Source organism: Vulpes vulpes, chromosome 11, assembly GCF_048418805.1.
Source record: "Vulpes vulpes isolate BD-2025 chromosome 11, VulVul3, whole genome shotgun sequence".
Taxonomy (NCBI): Eukaryota; Metazoa; Chordata; class Mammalia; order Carnivora; family Canidae; genus Vulpes; species Vulpes vulpes.
In genome coordinates, this window is record NC_132790.1 from 78,989,424 (window position 1) to 79,017,075 (window position 27,652).

The 27,652-nt window shown below is 41.0% G+C and overlaps 1 protein-coding gene and 1 pseudogene across 7 annotated transcripts in view; both read left to right on the forward strand.

The window, feature by feature from the left end:
* NEK11 (NIMA related kinase 11) overlaps positions 1-27,652 on the forward strand; it is a 235,215-nt gene that overhangs the window by 161,788 nt on the left and 45,775 nt on the right. For all 7 annotated transcript variants that reach the window (XM_072726830.1, XM_072726832.1, XM_026015522.2 and 4 more), the window contains one exon: positions 8,260-8,320. In XM_072726830.1, coding sequence (XP_072582931.1) covers positions 8,260-8,320 — 61 coding nt within the window. The remainder of the gene's footprint in view (positions 1-8,259; positions 8,321-27,652) is intronic.
* LOC112932543 (NADH dehydrogenase [ubiquinone] 1 alpha subcomplex subunit 3 pseudogene) lies at positions 12,368-23,948 on the forward strand (annotated as a pseudogene).

Consider the following 27,652-nt stretch of genomic DNA (forward strand, 5'->3'; position numbering starts at 1 on the left):
TTAAAGGCATTTTAGATCTAAGGATACTAAAGCAATCTTTCTTCCAATGAGAGGAACTTATGTGTATTAGGATAGAGGTTCTCATAGTAGAAAATGTTTACTTGAACAAGAGTAAGGACAGGGAGCTTACAGATGTCCCAGGACTAAATCCAGTAAAGACACCTGGGGATCCTAGAGTAGAGTGAATGGGACAGGAAGCTCGGTTAATGTATTAGTCCACATGAGGCTTTCCCAAAGAATGTTCCTGGGACTTCCACAGAATGAACTGGGTTTCACAGGCAATTAGGTTTGGGAAAAACTATGTTAAACAGTGTTTTAGATCTTTACTAGAAGGCTTTTCAGAGCTTTCAATGTGTTCATGAAGGTTATGAATCTCCAAGATACCACAGACATATGGTATAGTTTTGTTGAAGCCAAGGTAGATAAATCTGTGACCCAGATAGTAAAGGGTCCTATTCCTTATGGGCCATAGGATCTATCAGACAAATATCCTGGGGCGTGCTAGAATGTGGAATTGGGAAGAATAGTAAACCAGGCCCAGGAAGGACTGACTACGAGGCAAGGAAGGCCTGAGGGACTAATGAGCAAAAAGCTAAATTTAGAATGAGAAATTCTAAACCTGACATTCACATGCTTCACCTGAGGCTTTTATCTCTCAATAGTTGCACATCTCACAGTGCCTAGTGGTGTGTACCCTGCAGTGGTCACAGGGAGGGAGAACTTGTAGCAGGACTTCAGCCCATAGTGAGGTCATCTTTTGAGAGCACATTCCTCATTTTGGGACATTTGGAAGATAACAACAGAAAGTTTCCCAGAGGCTCCTGAGAGGGATTTCACCAAAGGAAGTTCCAGTTAGGGGTAGCCTGTGGGTCATATCTGTCTCTGAGGTCAGCTCAGAAAGAGTCAGAAAATAGCCATACGATAGAACATCTGAGAGCCAGGCAGCCTGGGTGACTCAGTGATTTAGCACCACCATCAGCCCAGGGTGTGATCCTAGAGACCTGGGATCGAATCCCATGTCAAGCTCCCTGCATGGAGCCTGCTTCTCCCTCTCTGCCTCTGTGTGTCTCTCATGAATAAATAAAGAAAATCTTAAAAAAAAAAAAAAAAAAAAGAAGAAGCCAAGGAAAATAAAGAGTGAAGCAGAAGATGCACCATCAGATGGCTCAATAGGAAGCTCTGTAAATAAAAGCCTCTGAAAGAATTGAATGGGGAAAATGCATTCGAAGTTTGCACTGGACTGAGAAGCTCTGAATTTAAATAAAACCTGCATGGTGAGTTAGGAACAGGAATATTTTGTTTGTTGCTTTGGGTGGCTTTCCTTTCATCAGCATATTCAAAAAAGGTTTATTGGTTGCTTCCTGTGTGCCCACCTCTGAGCTAATAATTACTCAGCAGGCATGGTCCTGCACTCATGGAGCTCACAATAATGAACAAAACATTAATTTTATCTTTGGATAAGTGAATCAATCAAAAGAAACGGCACTGCGATAGGGTTGACTAAAGTGGTGATGGAAACGTAATTTAGATAGATGCTCAGAGGACCTCTGAGCAGGTGACAGAACGTGGAGATCTGAAGGATGAGGAAGGCAGTCACTTGAATATATATGTGAGGCCAACGCATTCTCAGCCAATGAGAAAGGCCCCAAGGTGCAAAAGATCCTGGTGCATTTGAAGAGAAGAGAGCAACGTGGCTGAAGCAAGGTGCACAGAAGAGCAAGTGGAAAGAGGCGAGATTAGAAAAATCAAAAGGAACTGGATCACACTAGACGTGGCAAGCCATGACTGGATTTCATTCCATCCACAGGGCTCTGGGTTGTATTCCATGCACAGCAACAAAGTGTGGCTTTTATAAAGGAAATGGATTAAAGCAATGCCACAGTGGAAGCAGAGAAGTAAGGAGGCAAGAGATGATTGATGGTGGCTTGAGCTAGGGTAACTGTTGGATTTTTACTTGTTTACTTTTAATGCGTGGCTCTTTTTTAATAGAAAAGAAGGGCCTTGGTACTGGTTTCCCAGTTTGGCTTCTGTGATCCTACTAGCCACCTGATGGCAGACAGCATGCATTGCAGGAGAAATAATGAAGGAGGTTACTGCTGAAAGGCTAGTCTGGGATACGGTAGAACACAAGATCATCCCTCCCAGCCTCTGTTCATGTGCTCTCTTCCCTCCCATCTATGGAAATGGATGGTCTGTCCCCAAATGGTGGGCTAAGTAAGGCTGCATCTGTCTCCCTCATCTTTCTATACATTGGTGCATAACTAGCATTCAGTAAATGTTTCCTGAATAGAATACAACTGAGTAATCAAGTGACAGTTTTGTGTGTGTGTGAACTAAATCTTTCACCTTTTCAAAATAGCTACCTTATCCCCCTTAGGAGCAATTTTGAATTCATTAGCCAAATTACTGCATCTGTTTCTGGAAAAAACCTGGGTGTTTGACCAAACTTGAATCTGTGGGACAGTTTTCCAGAACTAAATCTTACCAGATGTTCCTCATGCCTTGAAGACCTGTTCCTGTTATGGAGGAATTGGTTATGGGGGAAGGAGGCTTAAAGAGCTTCTGAATTCATCAGCAAAAGAACAATTATGTTATCTTCACAGCATTTGAAATTCGGCTTCCTGGCACTTGGCTGAAATGAGTGCAGACTGGTGGCACTGCAATTTAGCTTCTATCTGGATGTGGTTGCTCTCTTAGTTCACTTAGCTCTGGCAGAGATCAATTTAAATTGTGAAACAGAGAGGAAATGCACAGGTTCCAATCAACAGAATAATCCCCACATTTTACCAGCCATAATATGCTCCTGAGAGATGTTTTCCATGATTGAACTTCTTGCTAAAGTACTGGGAAACATCTTTAGAAAGACATGGTATTCATTTCCATTTTTCTTCCTTTCTCCTGGGGGTGAGTATATTTCTACTGGGGTCCTTTATGTTCAATTAAATAATAATTGCTGGAACACAAGGAATGAGTTTATTGCTAAATGAAGTTGCAACACAGTGAGACAAGCTCTTTAACTCCTTTTCTAAATTATTTAATGTAAAAATAAAGGAGAACCTGATCTTTATAATGAATTGTCTCTTTTTCAAAAGACAAAGTTTCATTTAAATGTTAAAAAGTAACAGTTGGATTTTATTTAATTCTGTGGCTTATTAATCATTAGTGTCATTTATTTTGATCACCAAATTGATCCAAATTTAACCAGTAGAAAAAATATGTATCTGGGGATATAGTTATATGTAGATCAACTAGTCTCAATCAAGGGAGATTTTTGCCCCTTGGGAGACATTTGGCAGTACCTGGTGACGTTTTTGGTTTCTACTTCCTAGGGTTGAGGGAGGGATGATAGGAATGTCTTATTGGCATCTGGTGAGTTGAAGCCAAGAATGCTGCTAAGCATCGTGCAATATACTAGTAGAATTACCTGGCCCAGAACTTCATTGGCACTAAGGTGGAAAACCTCGGTGTGTATAAATAGATGGGGGAATGGGCATGTAAACATCAAGGTTGACATCAAGGTGAAGGATATATGGGAATTTTGTACTGCTTTTGCAACTTTCCTGTGAGTCTGACATTTCAAAAGTTTAAAAAGTGTTCAGTGGGTACAGTTGGAGTTTTGGTCTTAAAGCCCTCATCTGCAGCTTAGAGACAGAAAGTGACTTGTCCTTTGTCGGTGATGTAAGTTGAGCTTAGTCATTGTCCATGACTTCTGAGGCCACAGTCTTCAGGGCAAGAAGGGAAGTTGGCAGAGGTCTCAAGTTCCCACGTGGCCCATGACTGTTGCTTACTCCACTAAGGGAATGCACAACCCTCTTTTGGAAGCCATATTTATTTTTATTTTATTTTATTTTATTTTAAAGATTTTATCTATTCATTCATGAGACACACACACACACACATACACACACACACAGAGCGGGAGAGAGAGAGAGAGGCAGAGACACAGGCAGAGGGAGAAGCAGGCTCCATGCAGGGAGCCTGACATGGGACTCGATCCCAGGATTCCAGGACCACTCCCTGGGCCAAAGGCAGGCACCAAACTGCTGAGCCACCCAGGGATTTCCCCCTGGAAGCCATATTTAGACAGAGAACTGATGTTTTACTTAAAGTTCTCTTAGGACCTGGAGTTGGAACCCATTGATGAAGAACTCACTCCTCCGCTGCATCTTGTCCCCAGGCTGCATTATACTGTATATATATCTCAGCAAAGAATTGTTTTTGAGTCTCTTTCATGAGATTGTACCCTGGTTCCTCCAGTAATATTGTGAAACTCTGCTTGGGTTTAGAGGCCTGCCTTCTACTATATGTATGTGTATACTAGTGACTAAGAAGAATTCAGGCTCTGGAGAATACCATGTGTTCTACCTCTTACTAGCTGCATGAACCTAGTCACATTATGGAATCTACCTGTGCCTCAGTTTTCACAACTGTTAAATAGGGAGAAAAATAGCACCACTTAGTTGCATTTAAATGAATTAATACATGTAAGGTGGTGGAACAACAGCACATATTAAGATCTCAGTAAAAGTTAGTATTCGTCTATCCATCCATCCATCTATTCATTCATTCATTCATTCATTCATTCATTCAATTGGATTAGAATTATTTCCCACAGACTTCTATAGGGTTCCCTATCCTCTATGTTAGAAAGATATAACTGGTATGTCCAAGCCATCCAGATACCTTCTACACCCTGACTTGGGTCCTTGCTGTTTTGTTGCTTGACTCCACTCAAATACTTATTGCAAATGTCTATATTCTGTGGCAGATACAGTGATAGGGACTTTTTAATCTTTTATATCTCCGTCCCTTTCCCATCCCATCCTGTTCTACCCTGTTCTATCTCTTCCACCCACTGGGTATTTCCAACAAAGTCATACCCTCCACAAAAGGCTTTTTATTATTTCATTTGCTTTTTATAAGAGCCCTGTGTGGGATAGAGGACATTATTCTCCTCATTTTACAGTGAAGGAAAATGATGTTGGGAAAGGTTAACCAATTTGACCGAGGCTACAGAATTAAGAAGTAGTATGTTCTTTCCTCTACTTTCCCAGTAAGGAGGTACTTTGAGTGGGGAGAACCCTACTGTACAACTAGGGGTAGACTGTGATCTAAAGAGTTAATGCCATTGTTGTTTCACTTCCGTGCAAATCACAGAAGCTGGAAGAGACCTGCACAGGTGAGCATTTAGCATTCGTCAGGCTCCTGGGTCCATGCTGGGTGCTGGAGACCTAAAAATTGTAAAATACTTAGCCATCTTAGTTTCGTGTCTCAGTCATCTTTTACTGTGTAACAAAATGCTCCAAAACTTAATGGCTTAAAACAATGACTTATTGTCTCTTGTGACTCTAGGTAGGTTGCCTGGGCTCACTAGACAGTTCTTCTGTTCCATGTATATTGTTTATACATGTGGCTGCCTTTTGCTGGGAGCTCAGCTTGGGGGTCCCAGGTGGCCTCACGTGTATGTCTGACAATTGATGCTGGCTGTTGGTTGGGAGCCTCTGTTTCCCTTCACAAGGCCTCTCATGCTGCAGGGCATCTCACCATAATATATCACCAGTATATATTCCACCAGCCTGGAATTCTTTACATTGTTGCTGGCTTCCAAGAGAGTAATAATGGAAGCTACATGGCCTCCTAAGGCCTACTAATAAAAGTCACAAAACATCACTTCTGCCACATTTTGAGGCCCAGAGCAAGTCAGGGCCAGCTTAAGAGATGGGAAGAGAGAGTCTAAGTTTGATATGAGGAATGGTCTAGGAACAAAGGAATGGGAAGGTTTGCTGTAGCTATATTGGAAAACAATCCACACAGTCATGTCCATCTAACTCTTTGCTGGAAGAACCAGGTTCTAGAGCTAGAAGGTCCCTTAACCATCATCAAATTCAACCCCTTAGTTTAACAGATACAGAAACTAAGGCCTGGGAAGTCAAACCACTTGGCCCAGGCCAGGACACTTAGTAGAGGAGCAAGGCTTACAATCTAAGCTTGTCAGGTTGGTGTCATCACCTGTGTATGCCAATGTCTGCTTTGCTTTTCCTCTAACAGAGGATGTCTCTGCTGGGTTCCTCTATGTCAAAGCTGTCCTGCTAAGTTTGGAGATCACAAAGGTACAGAAGAAGGAAAGGATTTGTTTTTCCCTCTTCTAAATCTCCCTGCCTCCCTATACCTGGACTGGATACCAGGGTCTTCAGTTAATGCTTTGGCCTCATTGACTAGCATTAACCAGCCATAACCTTCTTCATCATTGCCTCTTTTATACATCAGAACATGAAATGATGCTGGGTTTCACCACATGCATAAAAAGTGGCTGCTCAAACCCCAACTAGATGTTATATTATGAAACAACACATTTATGTAATGTTTTAGAGTAGTCTATTATACTACAATGCATTTTTCTAAAATTCACAATTACTTCAATATGAAATGTGTTGCTTGTTTTGAAATGGAGCAGGTGAGCCACAAACTACTGATTTCCCTCAGTATAGCCACAAACCTGAAAATAATTAAGTGGTTCCATTTTCCCAGGTCATTATGATGCTATTGTGGATATTTTCAGCCTCTTGGATTCAGGACAGATATTTCTTTTGTAGTAAAGACAATATTTGTTGCCAAATACAGTTCTGGGATTCCCTCAGCTCTCAAGAGGGTACTTGACTCTTACTGAGGGTTAAGGTAAATAAGAAGTGCAGTTCTTAGATTTATGACCCCTAGAAGACCATACATTTCCAAAGAAAAGCTGGTAGAGATATTTCCTACAAAAAGAATATTTACTTGATTTTTGATGTATTGAATGGATTACAGATTGAATAAAACCCTTTCCGCATTCTAAGTAGCATTTGCTACTTTGTAAATTAAATAATATTTATTATAGAAAATTTAGAAAAGATGTAAGCACACAAAGGAGAAAATAAAGATCATCCGTAATCTTACTTTATACCACCATCAACATTTTCAGAGTCTGTTCTTCCCATCAGAGAGATGGAGGAATAGATCTATAGATTGACAGAGATGGAGAGAGTGAGATATAGGCAAACATATTGAGATATTTTTCTTTTAAAAAATTGGATCATACAATACTAAGATAAAAAGTTTTTGCACAGTGAAAGAAACCATCAACAAAACAAAAAAGCAACCTGCCGAATGGGAGGAGATCTTTGCAAATGACATATCCAGTAAGGGATTAATAGCCAAAATATATAAAGAAAAAAAAAACAAAATATATAAAGAAATTATACAACTCAACACCAAAAAAATAATAATCCAATTTTTAAAAAATGGGCAGAGGACCTGAATAGACAGTTTTTCAAAAACAGATATACAAATGGCCAACATAAAAAGATGCTCAAAATCATGAATCACCAGAGAAATGCAAATCAAAACCACAATGAGATATTACTTTATACCTGTCAGAACAGCTATAAAATAAAAAACACAAGACATAACAAATATTGGTGAGGATATGGAGAAGAGAGTCCTCATGCACCACTGGTGGGAATGCAAATTGGTGCAACCACTGTGGAAAACAGTATGGAGTTTCCTCAAAAAAATAAAAATAGAACTACCATAAAATTCAGTAATTCCACTCCTGGGTATTTACCCAAAGAAAACAAAAACATTGAAAAGATATATATGCACCCTTATGTTTATTGCAACATTACTTACAATAGCCAAGATATTGAAGCAGCCCAAGTATCCATCGATAGATGAATAAAGATGTGGTAATATATATAATAGAATATTACTCAGCCATCAAAAGGAATGAAATCTTGCCATTTGCAACAACATGGTTGGCTCTGGTGGATATCATGCTAGGTGAAAAAAAGACAAAGTCAGAAAAAGACAAATACCACATGATTTCACTCATATGTATAATTTAAGAAAGAAAACAAATGAACAGATGAAAAAAGAGATTGAAAAAAGACTCTTAAATACAAAGAATACACTGGTAGTTGCCAGAAGGGAGGTGAATGGGAGGATGGGTGAAATAGGTGAAAGGGATTAAGAGTACACTTAACTTGATGAGCCCTGAGTCATGTGTGGAACTGTTGGGCCACTATAGTGTACACTTGAGACAATGTAACACTGTATGTTAATTACACTTCAACTGCAAACAATTTTTTAATGGGATTGTACTGTCAAAAAATTTTGCAACCAGTTTTTTTGGCTTTATTTTGCCTAAATGTGGCAAGAACATTTTTCTATGTCTATAAATATTGTTCTGTCGTACACAGAAGTAAATCTCTCTTGTTTTGACAGGACAGCGATATCGAAGCACTGGTCAGGTGTTTGGAAAATGTCCTGGGTTGCACCTCTCTAGGTAAGTTGTTTCAAATTCCAAAATATAGTGGTATCTGCTGATGCTAACAGAATATCTGAGAAGAAAGCTTGGAAGGAATCTAACAGATATTTCAGTCCAGCCTCTTCACTTTATACAGGAGGAAACAGACCCACAGAAGTTGAAAGTCTGGCCCAGGGCCAGGCAACTCGAAGTTTATTACTGTAAGTGACCGTTACTCTCCAAGGATGAAATAGTTGAAATTCAGTGGTCCGTTGTGACCAAACGGTGGCCTGGCAGTGCATAGTAATAGGCTTTTCAGGTTCCCCAGAAAAGGAAACTCCTACCTCACTCTTCCTGTAGAAAGATTGTATTCAGTCAAGCTGCAAAGACCATCACTCTGAAGGTCGGGCAGTCACTGGAAGCGATTTGGTCTGAAAAACAAAGCTAAAATTTCTTTAGCATTGTCATTCTCGATACATGGAATTGCTGTGCTTCAAGGATAAGACCCTATGTCTTAGTTTTTCCTTCTTTCTCTTTAATCTGAAGAGCCCAACTGTGGAAACTTCTAGCAATCAATGATAAATTGTCACACCTGACATGGGTAGAAAAGCAGAGACTATACCTACAGGTCCTGAGTGAAACAATCTGAGATTTTTTTTCTTTGAAATTTGATTGTGGAGGGGGGGTGCACCTGGGTGGCTCAATGGTTGAGCATCTGCCTTTGGCTCAGGTCATGATCTCGGGGGCCTAGGATCAAGTCCTGAATTGGGCTCCCCACGGGGAGCCTGCTTCTCCCTCTGCCTATTTCTCTGCCCCTCTCTCTGTGTCTCTCCTGAATAAATAAATAAATAAATAAATAAATAAATAAATAAATAAATCTTAAAAAAAAAAGAAATTTGTGGGTTTTTAAAGTTTTTAATTTCATGACCAAAAGCAATCTCCTCAAAGGGAATGACAGGAATGAAGATCAAGTGTTGAGGTACGCAAACATTCACCACTATTTTATTAGGAGCTTTATGCATTTTGTACATTATTCCACATCTCTGTGTGCGGTGCCTCAGTCATAAACAAACATAGCTCCTGGATTTTTTCCTCCTGATCATCACCCGGTGATCTCTTCAGGTGTACATCAGTAACACTGGGTACATTTAACTCCCAGGTATTGATTTGAATACCAGGAGGGGGGCAGCCCAGGTGGCTCAGTGGTTTAGCGCCGCCTTCGGCCCAGGGTGTGATCCTGGAGACCAGAAATCGAGTCCGGCATCGGGCTCCCTGCATGGAGCCTGCTTCTCTCTCTGCTTGTGTCTCTGCCTCTCTTTCTCTGTGTGTGTGTCTTTCATGAATAAATAAATTCTTAAAAAAAAAAAAAGACCAGGATGGCTTTCCTTTGGCCAAGTCACTTTTCTTCTCTGGACCTTGGATTAGATCAGTAAGTTTGAAACTGGGTTCCTTGGGGGCCTCCAGGAAAGGACAAGGCTCTGAGTAGCTGGGGAACAGAGTCCGCATCTGCACTGCTCATCTGTGTTTCTCCAGAGTCTGACACAGTGTCTGGTGCAGAGGAGGCCCTTAGCAGATATTTTACAGTATGTTTGAAAGAAATGAGATGCACACCCTGCTCCTTTACCAGCTTCAACCAAAAATAGTTTCACTCTTCTCTGTTTTAGAAATTAGACTTATACATCAGGTTGTGTCCTGAAAAAGATAGGTCCCACTGCAAAAAAAAAGAAATTAACACTGAATTGAATAGATGATATCTAGATTCCCTTTTAGACTGTATGCTTTTATAAAAATAAGCAATAGAATCACGGAATAAAAAAATGCATTTATCTCTGCCTGGAGCTCCCCTCAAGTGACAGAAAGGAAACAAAGCTGGTATCAACTTATAGGACAAAGGGAACGGGGGAAATGGGGACAGCTGAGAGCTGTTCACTCATTTGGGAAGTTTGGAAGCAGACGGATGTGTGGTGAGCAATTTAGAAAACGGACAAGATGAAAGCTACATGCCTAAGATGTGTGCAGGAGAAGAGAGCGGCTAAGGGGCAGGCTACAAGACTTTGAGATGATGGGGAGGTGCTTTTGAAATACCTGTCTGGGAAAGTACTCACAGTGGGACCCTCATCACAGATGAGAATATTATTACTTTCAGAACCCTGGACTTCCATCATTACTAGACTCTATGAAGAAATCTCCTCGTGCAGTTTTATAAGTGTGAAACTGCTCAGGTAGCTAGTACCTGTTGTGCCCTAACTACATTTTGGGGGAGTTTCACAGATACAGTAATCACTGTGGTGTTAATATATGTCAGAATGTTAACAGGATTCAAGAGACAATTTAAACTAAAATGTATCAGAGTATAAGCCTGGTCATGTAGAAATGAAACCTTTGCGAATTGAGGCTTTACTCACATTCAGCATCAACCCATGCATTTTGGAAATGTCCAGTTGCCTCCTGAGCATGTTAATACGTTAAGTATTCATGAGAGACTCCGAACTCTGGGAAACGAACAAGGGGTAGTGGAAGGGGAGGTGGGCAGGGGGATCGGGTGACTCGGTGACGGGCGCTGAGGGGCGCACTTGACGGAATGAGCACTGGGTGTTATACTATATGTTGGCAAATAGAACTCCAAAAAAATATATACACAAAAAAATAAAGGAAAACCAGACCTGTCTTAAAAAAATGTTAAGTATTCTCCACAAATATGTTGAAGAGCTTCTCCCAACCCTCAACAAGAGAGGAAAAACAGAAGGTGGAAATGTCCTTTCTGGTTATTTAGACCATGCAGATTTTAACTTTGCTGCCCTGAAAACGTTGTGTACAGTGGTTTGACCCCAACCCAACCCCAGAGTTAGTCTTCTTTCTATTTAAAACAGAGGGAATGATATTTTCCCTGCCTGTGTCAATGGAGAGTAGAGAAAATGAATAAGTTAGCATTTGTGTAGCTTCAGGAGATCCTGAATTTGAAGGTACCCTTCTGAATTTCAAGTTCAGGATATGAGTTTCCTGTATACATGAAGGTCATTTTAAAACCTTTAGATCAGTAGTTCTCTCACTTGAACATGCATCAGAATCTCTTAGAGCACTTGTAAAAATGCAGGTCTGGTGCGTGGCCAACAATTTGTATTTCTAATAAGTTCCCAAGGAATGCTGATGTTCCAAGTCCAGACCACATTTTGGGAACCATAGCTTTAAAGTCCTTGAGCCCTGAAATTCTTACTGTGCACCCCACCCCAACTTATAGTCCAAAGTATTGCTAAAGTATAAAATAAAAATTTTATTTCTTAATATTATAGAGAATTTGCCAATAAGCTAAACTGAAAATAGCTCCTTTCTAAATTTTTTTTCCCCTTTATGTGATGCAGTCTGTGTGCTGGACTATTTGGCACTATGTATAGTGTTAACTGAGCTTCCTTGGAAGCAATCTTGTATTTTTGCCTCATCCTCAGCATCTGCATCAGACATTTAGGGAGGTCTGGTGGATTCAAGGTACTGCATGAGTATTCTGATGTTGAGACCTATTTGAAATGGTCCCAGCCACCAGATCGGGTCCTGGACAAACCAGGGCACAGTTTTGTAATGATACCAGAAGGCACCCACTAGGTGCTTCTTTCACACATAGAGGACCTGTTGTCCCAAATGGAGGTACCTCATTTCTGAAGCCCTGAATCCCCCCTGAAATTTCCCGTGGACTATAAGACACAAGGCCAGTCATGAGCGGGATGTTGAGTGATCCCAGGTGGAATTAAGAAAGGGAAGGAGAGAAGAAATTAAAAAGAGAGCAGGAAAGACCAGAAATGAGGGCCTGGGGGAGACAGCCAAGAATGTCGGCCATTTCACCAAGGGCAGATACTTTAAAACCCGAAATTTCCATGGTTTAAATGTGTATCCTGTCTTTCTCCCCCTCCCTCATTCCTTTCTTCCCTTCAAATGTTTATAAAGCACTTAAAATAAGCCAGATATCACAGAGGATGAGGAAAACAATGTCCCTGTCCTAATGAGCTCTCAACATAGAGAGGCTGATAATTACCAGGGACTGTGATGAGGACAACATATACTGTGAACAAGGAAGGTGGAAGACAAGGGTCCACTATGGGGTTGCAGCCTGAAGAAGACTTCACAGAAGGCAAGGTTTGTAATTTCTTGTGTCAGTGAGGATAGTACGAGATCTTCTTCTTCTTCTTCTTTTTTTTTTTTTAAAGATGTACTTATGTATTTTAGGGCAAGAGGTAGAAAGAGACTGCAAATGGGGGGTGAGGCAGAGGGAGAGAGAGAATCCCAAGCAGACTCTGCACTGAGCACAGAACCCAACTCAGGGCTTGATCCCAGGACCCTGAGATCATGACTTGAGTTGAAATCAAGAGCCAGCCACTTAACCAACTGAGCCACTCAGGCACCCCAGGACAGTACAATATCTTATTCACTGTAGTATTCTCAGAGACTAACATATAGCCTGGCACACAGTATTTTTTCAATTATATTTGATGAATGAATAGAAAGATGAATAGAGTTGCCAAGTGGTTGGAGGGGGAACTATTATCTAGAAAGGATCAAACAACTTGAAAGCTCAGAGGTACTAAACAACTGGGTATATTCATGGAACTATCCAGAGGTTTGGTATTACTGGAAGAAGGTGTGAAGAAGGGATCCGTAAACCTGGCTATGTAGGGCCAAACCCATGGATAATCTTGTATGCCAGGTTAAGGAGCTTGAATTTTATTCTGTGGATTAGGCTACCACTGTTTTTTGTTGTTGTTGTTGTTGTTGTTTTGTTTTGTTTTTGTTTTTTTTTCTACCACTGGTTTTTAAGCATGGTCAGAAAAGGTCACCTTTAACAAACCATAAGGAAATTGCTTTAAAAGGAGTGACTTGAGATGGGGAACTGGTCATGGGCTCTCATTATACAGACAATAGATGGTGTTACTATAGTAACTGTTTAGGCCCTTAACTACTCAGTAAGACCAGAAGATGACCTCTCATTTTCTTTTCTTCGAACTTAGAAAGGAAAATTCTGTCTCCATATTTCTTGGTAACCAGATTATGAATTAAGGCAACATATGAAATTTAACATTTTTAAACGTTTATGAAATTGGCTGTTTTTCTAGAGAAGGAAGTCATCAGCAGAATGATATAAGTCCTTGGTAAACTATACTTATAAAAAGACTTATTTTGTAGATCCAAACTGGTTGTTGTCACAGAAGCAATTAGAATACAGCAGATGCTTCAAAACCGCTCTGCCTGGGATCCCTGGGTGGCGCAGCGGTTTGGCACCTGCCTTTGGCCCAGGGCGCGATCCTGGAGACCCGGGATCGAATCCCACATCGGGCTCCCGGTGCATGGAGCCTGCTTCTCCCTCTGCCTGTGTCTCTGCCTCTCTCTCTCTCTCTGTGACTATCATAAATAAATAAAAATTTAAAAAAAAAAAATTTAAAACCGCTCTGCCTGTTAAAAATCCCCATCGTGCGTTGAGTTGTCTGATCCATTCGGCTTTTTGAAAATTGTTACCCCTCAATTCTTCCACTGAATGTTGGTAATAACCATTTAATCTCTACTAAACAGTGTAACTGATAGAGACCATCAGGGCCTCTGAATCCTTTAGAATCTTCTTTTGCTTAAGCTCTTCAAACTCTAAGCTGTTAATTGTAAGGTTGACTGGCAGCCATTTAACCTTGCACTATTGTGCTTTTCACCTTGAAAGAAATGAATTTCTCATGCTAATTAGAATGATTTCAACCTAGTGTTTTATCTTTCATTGCTGACACACTGAAATCATGACATTTGAGGAGAGGAGGGATTATTTTGGGTCATAAACCACTTGGATCATTTTGATGTGGATGCACAATGCACAGTATCTGTTTGCCATTATACCTTCTGTTTATGTACTAGGGAAATTTAATAGTTTCTGTAAGTTCTTTAAAACTTAAAAGGATGCAACAGATTCCAAATTAATGGCAATTTATAGAGAACCTACTTGTGTCTGCTACCATGCCAGACACATTCATTTGGCAGATGTGTGGTGATGGGATGGGGGTAGGGAAAGGGCTTTGTAATATAGATAAACCCCTAAAACTGTAGTATTATTCATTGTTAGTAGTGTACTCTTAGGGAAGAACATTCTGTATATTACTACTATCTAGGAAAAAAGTGCCAGTGATGAGTTTATTTAAGAGAGAAACTCAGGATCCCTGGGTGGCGCAGCGGTTTGGCACCTGCCTTTGGCCCGGGGCGCGATCCTGGAGACCCAGGATCGAGTCCCATATCGGGCTCCCGGTGCATGGAGCCTGCTTCTCCCTCCGCCTGTGTCTCTGCCTCTCTCTCTCTCTCTGTAACTATCATAAGTAAAAAAAAAAAAAAAAAAAAATTAAAAAAAAAAAAAAAGAGAGAGAGAAACTCCGCAATTGTGCACTCATTTATTACTCACACACTAGAATATCACCAAGTTAATATATTTTGGTTTGTAAATACCTTAGGCACTTCCTTGGTATAATCTGAAACTGGCCCCTATACACAGGCAGGCAAGGAGAGGCTGAAGAAAGAAATAGGCTGCTCCGATCGGTAAGGTGGTAAGTTGAATAAGTAAGGAAACTACTAACATATGAGGCTTATCTTGGGTGGCTGTAAGATGATTAGATCTCTGCAGCCACCTGCCAAATCTTAGAAATTGATATAGAGGCCCTAGCCGGGTTTAGTATACCGGCCATCCAAATGGTCTCAATATCACAGCATTATCTCAAGGCTGTGTCCTTGGAGCAGCCTCTGGGAGCAGGAAACGCAAGTGGAATATACATTCCAATGACAGGGGAAGGGATGAGGAGCCTCTGATTGCTGGGGTCCAGCTCACTGGTCAACTGGCACTCGGGCAACAGTGTACTTTGTAAAGGAATGGTTTAGGCCACAGTGATATCTTAGGCTTGCATCTTGCCATTAAAGACCTATGATTTCAGAGGAGAACGAAGCCAAGGGCCTAAATAATTATACAACAAAAGAGTAAGGATCCAGAAAATGGAGAGACAGCTTTTAGTTGGGGGAATAGGAGTCCTCAAGAAAGCTTCAAGGAGAAGGAACTGAGATCATTCCTGACAGACATAAGGATAGATTTGACCGTGAAGAGGTGAAGGCCCTGCAGGTGGAAGGCATAGGGTAAGAAGGAACATAGAAATAGGAACAGGTAGTAGCAGACAGGCTTTGCTCAGAAATGGTGAGTGGTTGGTTCCCTTTGGTATTTGCCTGAGTCATCTCACTTGTTTATATAACATGAACTATCTATGTAGTTAATTTTTATTATTTTTCTTAAACAAATAAGGTTGCCTTTTCTTTATAAAGGTATTTACCAGGATCTTTGATATCTAATACCCTTTTCTGTAAAGGGAAATATTCTCTACTACTTGCACTTGATTTAATGTTCAATGTAGTAAGCTATATATAATTATAAAAAATATAGTATGGATCCCTTTTCTATCTTGTTTTATAGATTCCAGCTTTCTAGTTGGTTTGTTTTAAAGAGACTCTTATATATGGACTCCTAAATTTTCTTCTAGGATTATTATTGTCTTATTTTCATAGTTTTTATGCCAGGGGAATTATTCTTCTCTGTTTAATTTAAATTCCCTTTTTGTCATATCACAACTCCTGGATATTGTCTGCTTCTGATTCGATTTTGCTCTACTGATCTTGCTGCTTAATCTTCTGTCAATACTAGAGTATTTTTAATTACACTGCTTTTATGGAATGTTTTAATGTCTGATAGGACAATTATCTTCCAATTTTCTTATTTTTTTCAAAATATTCTTATCCTCTGACATTTGTTCTCCCGTGTGGGTTTTAAGATCATTGATCCATTTCTAAAAGATACCTTTTTCCCCCCTACTACTAAGTTCTAAAGCAACCATGCAGCAACAGTGATTTCAAACTGGTTTTAAGGTAAATGCAGAGATAGTCTTCATATATTCATATATTCATTTCTTCTCCTAACTCTTCACCAAAGTCAGTGCCTATATTGCATATATATGACTGCATAATAAAGTACTCAAACACTTATTAGCTGAAAACAACAATAATAGTTTACTATTTTCATGGTTTCTGTGGGTCATGAATTTAAAAGTGGCTGTTGCTCAGGGTCTCATGAGGTTATAGTCAGACATCATCAGGACCACAGTCATCTGAAGGATGACTCACTCATACAACAGCAAGTTGGTGGAGGGCCTCAGTCCCCTTCACATGGGCCTCTTCCCATGGCAGCTTGGGAATCCTCAAGGCCACTAATGCTGGACATTGGGCATTATTGCTAGACTGGCTACCATTGCCACCTTGGGAACCTGGCTATGGCTCCCACTCCTGCCCTAGGCCTGCCTGGATGGATTCCATGTGATCTCTGCCCCTTCTCATTACCAACTCTGATATACAGTCTGGGGAGGATGTGTCTCATTGGCAGAGGCTGATCATGTGTCTACACAATGTGCCTACAATAAAGGAGGCTAGAAAAGTAGTGAGTATCCAGTATTTTTAGCTTCTTTAGTGGGAGCCAGACTCTGTCTCACAAAGTAGAAGATTCTTCTAATAAAGGAAGAAGAAAGTGAGGCCAAACATAATAATAAATATCTACTGTAGTAATGAACTTTCTTGTTCTAAGAGATGTGGAGGGAGAGATGACCCTTACAATGTTTTGTGGGAACATCTCTTTTGGCTTTCACAGAAGTAGATGATGATTCAAGAGAATCCTTATTAAATTTATCTTCTGTGTTGCTGACTGTAGAGGGAGCCATTTGTTTCAGAGAGCAATTGTCAGGGTCAACACTAATAAAAGGTGAGAACTTGTCCTGAATAGAGGGCCATGGCTGTGCCAGCTGGGGTGAACTCCATTGAATGAATGCCTGCTTGCAGAACTAAGACACTTGATCCTGGCTCTGCTTAGCTGAGTGCTCAGCTGGGACCCCAGTTCCACACCATTCACCTGACAAGAGGTAGTAGAGACACAGACCCTCTGTCATCCATCTCAGCCCCAGAAGCAGCTCGGTAATGCTCTCGGGTATGTCTGATTGCATGTGGCACAGATGGCCATTGCTGTGCTTTCCTGGGTCAGGTGGCTGCTCCTGGGGCCAAGTAAAAGAACAAATTAACTTGGCCATTTGAACTTTAGAGACTACTTGTTCTGAAAGGGACAATATTGAGTGGTTCTTTCTGGCAGTAATTATATACTTTTTTAAAAAAAGATTTTATTTAGTTATTAGAGAGAGAGAGAGAGCACAGCCACATGAGCAGGGGGGAGGGGCAGAGGGAGAGGGAGAAGCAGGCTCCCCGCTGAGCAGGGAGCCTGACATAAGGCTCCATCCCAGGACCTGAGCTGAAGGCAGATACTTAACTGACTGAGCCACCCGGGCACCAATTAATTTTTGAGGCCACTTCTGTCTGGGTCAGTAAAGGTGTGTAAAGGCAGAGGGAGTTTCATTTCTAGTTTTCTAGTTCATTTAGAACTACTATCAGGCTATTTGTGTGAAAAGTTGAAAATGTGAGTAAGGCTGCATTTAACTACGAATCAATTACTGTGAGCATTTCCTGGCACAAAACTGTGGTAGGATACAAAAAGGAATATGATTCACAGTTCATATTTTCAAGGAATTTCCAGGTAATTAGGGGGTATGAATATCTCTAGACCAAATGACTAGAATTGCAGGCAGGAAGTAATGAACAGCAATGAAGATGAATCTCCAGCTCGCTGGGCCCCACCTTGGAGATGCTGCTTCAGAACCTTTGAGGTAGGTCTTGAGAATCTGCATTTTAGACAACTTCCCAGGTGATCCTGATGCTGCTGGTCCAGGGACTGTACTTTGAGACCCATTGGGCTAGGAAATCAGGGAAGAGAGTGCTCTCACTTCCAGCTGTGGCTTTTTAAAAAAAATGATGATTTTTGACGAATTTTGATAAATTGAATCAAGTTTTTAATAAAGGTGCCTCATTCAATTTTAACATATTTATAACCCCACTAAAGAGTGGTATTTACGACCCAGAAAAAGACTTTCTTTCAACGTTTAGGTTACACTAACCTGAAAGAACAAAACATTTTTGACCCAGTAAGTCTTTGCCTAGAAACTTATCTTAAAGAGATAGAGTTGGGTGTAAGGATAAATATACAAAGGTTTTCATGGCAGTGTTGCTTACAATAGTGAAAAATTAAAATCAAGATAAATGCCTAGAAATGGGGACTAGTATATCTTCTAGAACAAAGAAGTTCTTTACAGTTTATTAAAATGTTGATGTAGTTACATATTCACTGGCATGAAGGGTGTTATAAAGTAATAAAGTGTACAAAGCTGTAGTTGATACACACACATACATATGCGTGTGTGTATGTGTGTGTGTGTGTGTGTGTGTGTGTATTTGGAAACACTACAGTGTTAGTAATGGTTCTCTTATTCTCTTAAGCAGCTTTTCCCTTCTGTGTTTTCTAATTTCTCTGCAATAAACACGGACGACTTATGTGATTCTTTTCTACTAAAAGAAGGGGGAAGCACTGATGCATTTACCTTAAGTATTTTAGTCAGTCTTGAATCAGCCCAACCTGCCATCACAAAAAAGCAGATTTTATTTCTAAAGCTAGGATTCTCTATATTGGCAACTTAGCATAATAAAACTCCCCAAATACTGGCTTCTGGCTCCATGGGGTAAGCACAACTGAAGAAGTTGGAATCTGGCTTCCACAAATCTCTTCTCAACCTGTATCCGCCTTTAATTGGTTATTTTAAAAACCTAGACACTATTTTTTTCCTTCCTTTTTTTCTTCTCTTTCCTCTCTTTTTTTCTTTCTTTCTTTTTTGTACTGATAGGTTCTATTCTTAGAGGCCTCTTCTGGTATATTCAAAAGGAAATGAACATTTGCAAACCCCTGAACTCCTGTTGTTTTTAATCTTCCATATCGTTCAGCTGAATATTTGTTGTGTGAAACAACCATGTAGTAAAAATAGAAAGTTTATTTCCCATCTTCTGGTATTTATTATCTCCCCTATGAGTAGCAAGTTTTCTTTCCCAAGCTGACCCACTTTTTCCCAACTAATTTAATTTTGGTGGAGACAGTGGGGTGCTATTGGGAAGTTGTCCTGTGCAAGGCACTATGGTGGGTGCTGTGGGGTCAAGGGAGGCAATGGAAATTCATCTTGGGTCTCTCTACCAACAACAGAACACCTTTCTATGTATCACTGCATTTGAGCCTTACTGAAGCTTTGTGCACGGGTTTTTTGCCCAGATGAGAAAGCTGAGTCACAGAAGTTTTGTAACGTAGCAAACATCACAGAGGCAGGACTCTATGGCAGCTCACAGTGCTCATCTAAGTGTGCTTCCTTAGGACTGCGAGCCTCTGGAGGTTGTTCTATCCTGGGCCATCTTCTCTCCTCCTGACTACTTTCTTCACCAGCCTCCTTAGGGCACTTGGCTTGGGCACAGCTGCTGCTGCATGGTTGGCAACAACTTCTCTAGGTGGTGGCTTCCATCCTGTGCCTGTGGAATAGTACTCTGAAAGAATTGCTCAAGGGGAGGGCTAAAGGGTTACATCGGTATTTTTATTATCACTCTTGTTTAATGCTCAACTTGTTCATGTCACTAAGACAATCACCTCATACCCCCACTTCTCCCCAAACCCAGTACCCATGTGTCATGGCGAGAGTTCTTCAGGAAGCAGCCTCTGACATGAAGTCGGGTGGGCAGGATGCTTATTTGGGAGTGCCCTCAGGAGAGTCCTGAGGACAGGAGGGGAAGGAAATAGGGTGAGGCAGAGGGAGGACAGTGCAGTGATGCTGTCCTGACAATCCTGGCCCAAACTCATGGGGAGTTCTGGACTTAACAGAATTGTCTGCATGAGCCAAAATGGCCAAACTTTCTACCTCTACCATGGTCAGTCATTAAATGTCGGCCACATGAGAAGAGTATGCTCTTGGGCAAGGCAGCCTTCTATGGCTGAGGCAGGTCCAGAAGGGGCCACAGCTGGAGGCTGGCTGTGTACAGTGCTCCGGGCAGCTGGGGAATAGCTCCTTTCTTGAAATCGTTGATGGTGTTAAGGTAACATAGTGAAGACAGAGCAGCCTGCTTCGCAGATTCTTAGGCAATTTAATCGACATCCTGAGACCCACTGTCATCACAAGAGAAGCTCAAGGAAAAATGTTCACAAAGATGGGGGTCAGATAAGCCTCTGAGCAGAGTAGGATGGACTTCACACGCCCTACTCATTCGTGGCCCTTCATAATAAGCCCTGAACCATCATCTGGAGAGGTAGAGAGATGAGATGACAGATGTAATGTTTTCCCCAAATTTCAACCTTTGGAGGAGGGGTTTTGTTTGATAATTTCCTGATTTCTCAAAATCAGCTCTTGAAAGTCCTTATCTGGATGTGTCACTTCTGTGAGGGATTAGAAAGATCACACATTTGGCAGTCAGGAAGCCATGGTTCTAGTCCTGACTCAGCCTCTTTTCTTATAGCTCTGTGACCTCAAGCAAGCCTCACAACCTCTCTTGGCCTCAGTTTCCCCATCCGTAAGATGAGATAATTTTGGCATGAAGAGGTCTATAGTCACTTCCAACCCAGAGTCATGAAGTTTCTCTATCATCGAGGCCAGGAGTTGATAAACTACAGCTCACAGGCAAAATCTGGCCCAATACCTGTTTTTATAAATAAGGTTTCACTAGAACACAGCCATGCCTATTTATTTACCTCTTGCTTATGGCTGTTTTCATGCTACAACAGCAGAGTTGAGTTGTTGCAACAGAGATTGTTTGGCCTGCAAGTCTAAAATATTTACCACTTAACTTTTGACAGAAGTTTGTCAGCCCATTGGCAAATCTTCCATCAGGTGCCATTCTAAAGAGCAGGAACAATATGGTTCATGAGGACATGCCTTTGCAATAACTTGGGCCAAGAAGGGTAACTGTGTTTCTGGAGTATTCCTGAGGCACTTGCGGACAGGTGAGAGTAAAAGAGTAGGAGAGAAACATTCTGTATGTACTATGCACCAAGGGCAGTGTCTGCAAGGATTCCTGAGTAAGCAATGTCCCAGGTGCTTAAGGGGGATCTTGTTTGCCAAAATACCCAGCCCTGCAGTCCCTGCATCAGCACTTTATTACCCACGTGGCAGGATATTTAGCAGGGAGGGCAAAAGCAGGTTTTTGTTTTACCATCAAGGTCATTTGTCTAGGCACTGAGCTGGGAGGAGTAAATAAGTAAAGTAAACATGTAAAGGGAAATTTTGGAGGAAATGAGAAAAGAATCTCTCTCTGCTGGTGAAATGTCATCAAGCTGTCACTCCTTCAGGGAAAATAGCTCTGCTGGTAAGAGACCATAGAAGTAGGAGGAATCCCAGCAATATTAACTATTACGAACTGTGCTCTGCACTCTCACGAAACACAGCTTCTAGTTGCTTACTTACTCTCTCATCATATCTTCTTGTGTTCATCTCACTGTCAAAACATTCCCAGGGGGTAGAATCAAGTGTTATAATCCTCATCATCCTGTATTTCAGGTGGGGAATGACTTCAGGATGATTGTGCCTGATGTCTTATGGTGCCTGGAGAATTTATTGTTGGTCCCAACCATTTGCCTCTTAATATTTGATCCTTTTGGTTGCTTTGCGTTGTTGTTGTTGTTAGTATTGGTATTGCCTTCCCGAGGAAATACCACCTCACAAGAGGTCCAGGGAGATGTCTTATACTAGATCATAGAAGGCTCTGATTGAGAGAAGGCCCTCAGTCTAGTGAAACCACTTAAATATAAAGTGAGCAAACTGAGGCTCAGGAAAGTGGCCTGAGGGCCCTGTAGCTGATGAGAATAGAACTAGAACAATAACTGTGGTCCTCTAACTTGACGGCCAGTACATTTTTCCACAGACCCTCAATACCCCTCTTTGTAGCATAGTGTCTTATGTATATGTACAAAGTGGCACCCTGGTGATTATCTAGACAGATATCCTGTCTTCCCCAATGGATTGCAAGCTATTTCTGGGTTAAGGATCATGGCTACTATTTAAATTACCTTTAACTCCTACCTTTGAGCATCTAAAATATAATCCGTCCCTTAAGGAACTATAAGAAAATGAGCAAATTAAACCCAAAGCAAGCAGAAGGGAGGGAATAATAAAGACTAGAGTGGAAATAAATGAAAGTAAGACTAGAAGACCCATAGAGAACACCAACAAGATCAAAAATTCCTTAAAAGATGAACAATTAATAAATCTTTAGCCAATAATGTCCAAGAAAATAAGAAAGAAGACACAAATTCATGAATCAGAAATGAAAAGGGAGACATTACTACTACTCTTAAGGAAATGAAATAGATTATAAGGGGCACAGTATGAACAACAAACTGCGAACAAATTAGGTAACTTACAGGAAATGGACAAATTTCTAGAAAAACACATTACCAAAACTGAATGAAGAGCAAGAACTCTGAATAGGCCTTTAACAAGTAGATCAAAGTAGTAAACTAAAAACTTCCAGTAGAGAAAAGCCCAGGCCTAGAAGGCTTCACTGGTGAATTATGCCAAATATTCAAAGAAGTATTAATTCCAATTCTTCACAAACTCTTCCAAAAAATGGAATATGAGAGGACACTTACCAACTTATTTTTTGAGGCCATTCTTTGATACCAAAACCAGACTATATCACAAGATATCACACAAATAAAAAGGATGAGCCGATATCCATCATGAATATATGTGCAAGAATCATCAACAAAATACTACTAAAATGAACCCAGCAACATTTAAAAAAGCGATTATACTTGAGGATCAAGTGGGATTTACCCAAAGAATATGAGGTCATTTAACATCAGAAAATCAATTAAAGAAATACAATATATTAAGAGAATAAAGGACGAAAGTGATATGATCATCTCAATAGATGCAGAAAATGCATTTGACAAAATCCAACATCCTTTCCTGACCCCCCCAAAAACAACAACAACAACAAAAAAAAACCAAACACTCAACAAAGAATAGAAAGGAACTTCCTAAACCTGATAAAGGAAATCTCTGAACACACTTACAGCTAATTCATACTTAATGGTGTAAGAACGAATGTTTTCCCCCTGAAGATCAGGAACATGACAAAGACTTCATTCTCTTCCATTTAGCACTCTGCTAGAGGTTCTAGCCAGGAAAATTAGTCAAGGGGAAGAAATAAAAGGCACCCAGATTGGAAAAGAAGATATAAAACTATCTCTATTTGCAGATAACATCCTCTTGTACATAGAAAATCCACTAAAAACTATTAGCACTAATAAACAAGTGAAGCAAGATTGCAGGATACAAGATCAATACACTAAAACCAGTTATATTTCTATACACTAGCAATGAACATTTCAAAGATGAAATTAAGAAAACAATTCCACCTATGATAGCATCAAGAATAAAATACTTAGATGTAGGACACCACCGTGACCAAAACGGCCAGGAGACTCACTGCCTTCCTCAAGGATGCCTGGGCCAAGGAGCTGGTGCTGGTTGTGTCCTTCACCGTCAGAGGCCTCACTATAATTCTGCCCACCCTCAGACCCTTCACCAAATACACCACCATGACCAGCCAGGTCAAGCCCTACAACTATCCAGTACCCCTCCGAGATTATGGGAATGTATCCAATGTGCCCAGCCACTACCAGGACCCCCATGGCCCAAGCTTGGAGTAGCTGAAGAAGTTGTGAGCACCTCCAGTGACCTAGAGGCCCCCTCCCCTGTGGCCAATAAAATGTGAAAAATCGACCCTCCCCCCCCCAAAAAAAAGAATAAAATACTGAGGTAGAAATTTAATATGATACATGTCTTATGCTGAGATGAACTTTGGAGGTACAAAGATGAACAGAGTATAAAATATTTACAAATTACATATCAGATAGAAGTTTAATATCTATATTACACTTTACAACTTAACATGGAAATACAAACAACTCAATTTAAAAATGGGCCAAGGACTTAAGTAGATATTTTTTTCAAAGAAGATATATAAATGACCAATAACCACATGAAAAGTCTTTAGGGAAATGCAAATTAAAGCCACCACGAGATACCACTTCTCATCCACTAGGATGGCTATAATTTAAAAACCAGAAAATAACAGTGTTGGTAAAGATGTGGAGAGCCCTCACACACTAATAGTGGGAAGGTAAATGGTGTAGCTGCAGTGGAAAATGGTTTGGTGGCTCCTCAATCAGCTATATATGGAATTACCATATGACCCAGCAATTCTACTCCTAGATATATACTCAAAAAGACAGAAAATGGGTACTCAGATACTTGTATACCAATGTTTATTGCGGCAGTACTCGTAAAACTCAAAAGATGGAAACGATCCAGTGTCCATCAACAGATAAATGGATAAACATGATGTGATATATACATACAATGAATATTATTTACCCGCAGAAAGGAAGTGTTGATACATGCCACACATTGCTGAACCTTGAAAATCAGTGAAATAAGCCAGAAACAAAAGGTCACGTAAAGTGTGGTTTCATTTATATAAGGTACCTAGAAAGGTAAAATTCACAGACGCAGAAAGTGATTAGAGGTTTATAGGGACTTAGGGGAGAAGTGGGGGAATTATTGTTTAATGATCATAGGGTTTCTGTTTGGAGTGATGCAGAAGTTTTGGGAATATGTAGCGGGGATAGTTGCACATGGTGCATGTACTTAATGCCATTGAATTGTACACTTAAAAATGGATTAAGAAGTAAAAAAAATAAGGTGAACAGGACAAATCTCTGCAATCAGGAAGCTTACTAACTAGTTGGGAAAGCGCTAGGGGAGTAGAGGAATAGATTTATCCCTGTGATTCCGACTGTTAGCACAACTGGCAGATAGCACCTCGGCCGACACCTAGCACAGTGGCTGCCGTAGAGTGGATATGCATTCTGGGAAGTTTCAAGTAGGGTAGCCAGCATCTAGGACCGTGGAATAAGACAAGGCCTGGATTCAAGTGCAGCTACATACTGTGTCAGTTGTATGAACATGGGTAAGTTACTGTCTCAAAGCTCAACTCCTAGTTCACGTGACATGATACAGGTAAGATGCTTAGCACCGGGCACCTGGCGCTTGTCTACTAAAAAAAGGGTTAGCCTTTATTGTTGCTGTTGTTGTTGTTAATGATGAATTGGGATGAATTTGTATAGGAATAAAGTTTTTAAAAGACTATAAGCCTAAGTACTGAAATATAAGTCCCACATCTGAGATAAGAAGGTACAGGAACCTAGGGCAGAAAGCTGGGGTGAGCCGTGGAAGGATGGGATCAAGGAAAGGAGGATGGCAGAGAGCTGACCATGACAGGGCCCAGAGGAGAGGGGAAGAGAATGTGAGAGAGAGAGACCCCAGGCTCCATGACAGGAGGAAAGAGTGTGGCTGGTTCAAAAGGAGACTCAACAGAACTGCCAAGTGGCATCTGTCTGCAGTTGTGTTTCCCTAGTGCCACAGGTCCTCCTTGTCCCAGGGAAGGCCGTGTTGGGGATGCAGGAAAGGAAGCAAGAGCTCAGATTGTTCCATGTTACATTTCCTGTCACCACCTTCTTTTCAAAATGTCTGGATGCTGTGTTTTGATGCTGACCTGTGGTTTGAGCTGTGAGCACAGTGGTATTCTCCAAGGGCATGACCATAGTCACTCTCCCTTTATTCTAATGGGATCACAGTCCCCTTCTAAGGAACACACAGCCCACACAGTGAGTGGGTAGGAGAAAGCAGGACATGGTTGCCATTGGATCCCCTGCTATAGGGCCAAAGTCAGAGCCACTTAACACATGCCACAGGGCTTTTCACAGAGATGCACCCAAGTCAGGTATCTTCAGAACTCACCACTAATGCAATAGACTAGTCAGAGGGTTTTTTGTTTTTTGAAAAATCTACCTTGGCTATCCCTTGCATGTACACATACCCACTTTTTAAAAATCACCATAGGTATAAGCTGTGTTTGATGAATGGTTGGTGCACGTTCTTCTGTCTTAGAAACTGAAAGGAGAAGAGTGCTGTCTAAGCCATGCTTCATGTAAGATCCACTGTTCTTTAGAAAAAAGATGGAAGTGAAGCAAAAGTGAGGGGCAGACTTACTCATGGGAAGGTACCACTTCCAACTCCTGCCTGAAAGCTCCTTGGGAAGGGAGATGGTATATAGTTCTCCTGGGAAATTTGTGAATCCATAAATGCACCTAACATTATGTGTCTTACACATACATACTACTTCCAAGTCTATGGATATTTTGTTGAAATTAATAAAGAGAATATTAATTTGAGAAAATCAACATGGGGAGTAAGGATTCATCTATTTTTTACATCTGAAAAAGCAGAGATCTAGAACCAGAGCTTCATGGGCCTGCAACCAGAGCAGTTGCATGGTGTCTCAGGCTCAGAAGGAGGCCTTGAACCTGGAGTTCAATAAAATTCTTAATAATTTTATTTTTGAATTTGTGTTTTATGAGTGAAGTCTGATGGGACGATGGGACTTATGCTAGGGACTTGATACCTCACTTATACGCAGCCTCCAGCCACTTCCCTGAGAAGGGTTCCCTACCATCCTTTCCCTAACTACCGGGCTCCTACCACCCTCCATTCCCTATGAGGCCCTATGCACAGTAGGGGAGGATCAGGGTTGGGTGGGGCCCTTGAGCCCCTGCAAGGGTCTTCAGCCTCCTTGAGAGTATCTATCCCAGTTTCTGACGGAGAATATTAAGTGCCCAATAAAAAAAAAAACACCATGACAGTCCAGAGAAACAGAAGAAAGCAATTTTTCTCTTGTGTTTGAACAGGGGGCCTTGCACTGTCATTCAGATCTGGGCCTCACAAATTATGTTGCTGGCCAGTCTAGAGCCTTATCAAAATGTGGCCCCAGGACCAACAGCATTGATATCAGTTGGGAGCTTCTTAGAAATGCAGAATCCAGGTCCTACCCACACATACCAAGATAGAATTTACATTTTAACAGGAGCTCTGGGCGATTCATATTAAAGTTTGAGAAGCAGCGGTCTAGAACACACTCTGGGATTCAGTGACTCTGGGATTCATTGAATAAGGTGAAGTCTGTGCTTCTAGCCCAGTCGTTTTCATCATGATTGCTAAATGTGTTGTCCTTTTCTTTGACATAAAGCAACTGCTATTCATGGTGAAAGGTGGGATGGAGAGGAAAAAGCCTGGCCAAGAAGAAAAACTAAAAAAGGAATTGCTCTGAGCACCAAGCTTTGCCAGCCCCGGTGCTTGAAATGTTATTTGCCTTGCTCTCTACTCTTGGGTTCACGGCTTAGCATCTTTCCCATCAACACTGAGAGCCCTACTGAGGGGAAGAGTGGCCACATTAAAATAACCTGCAACTCTCCTGGAAATTTCTTTGACCTTTATTTGCATGAGTCTTCAGGACTTGCCAGCTCTCTGG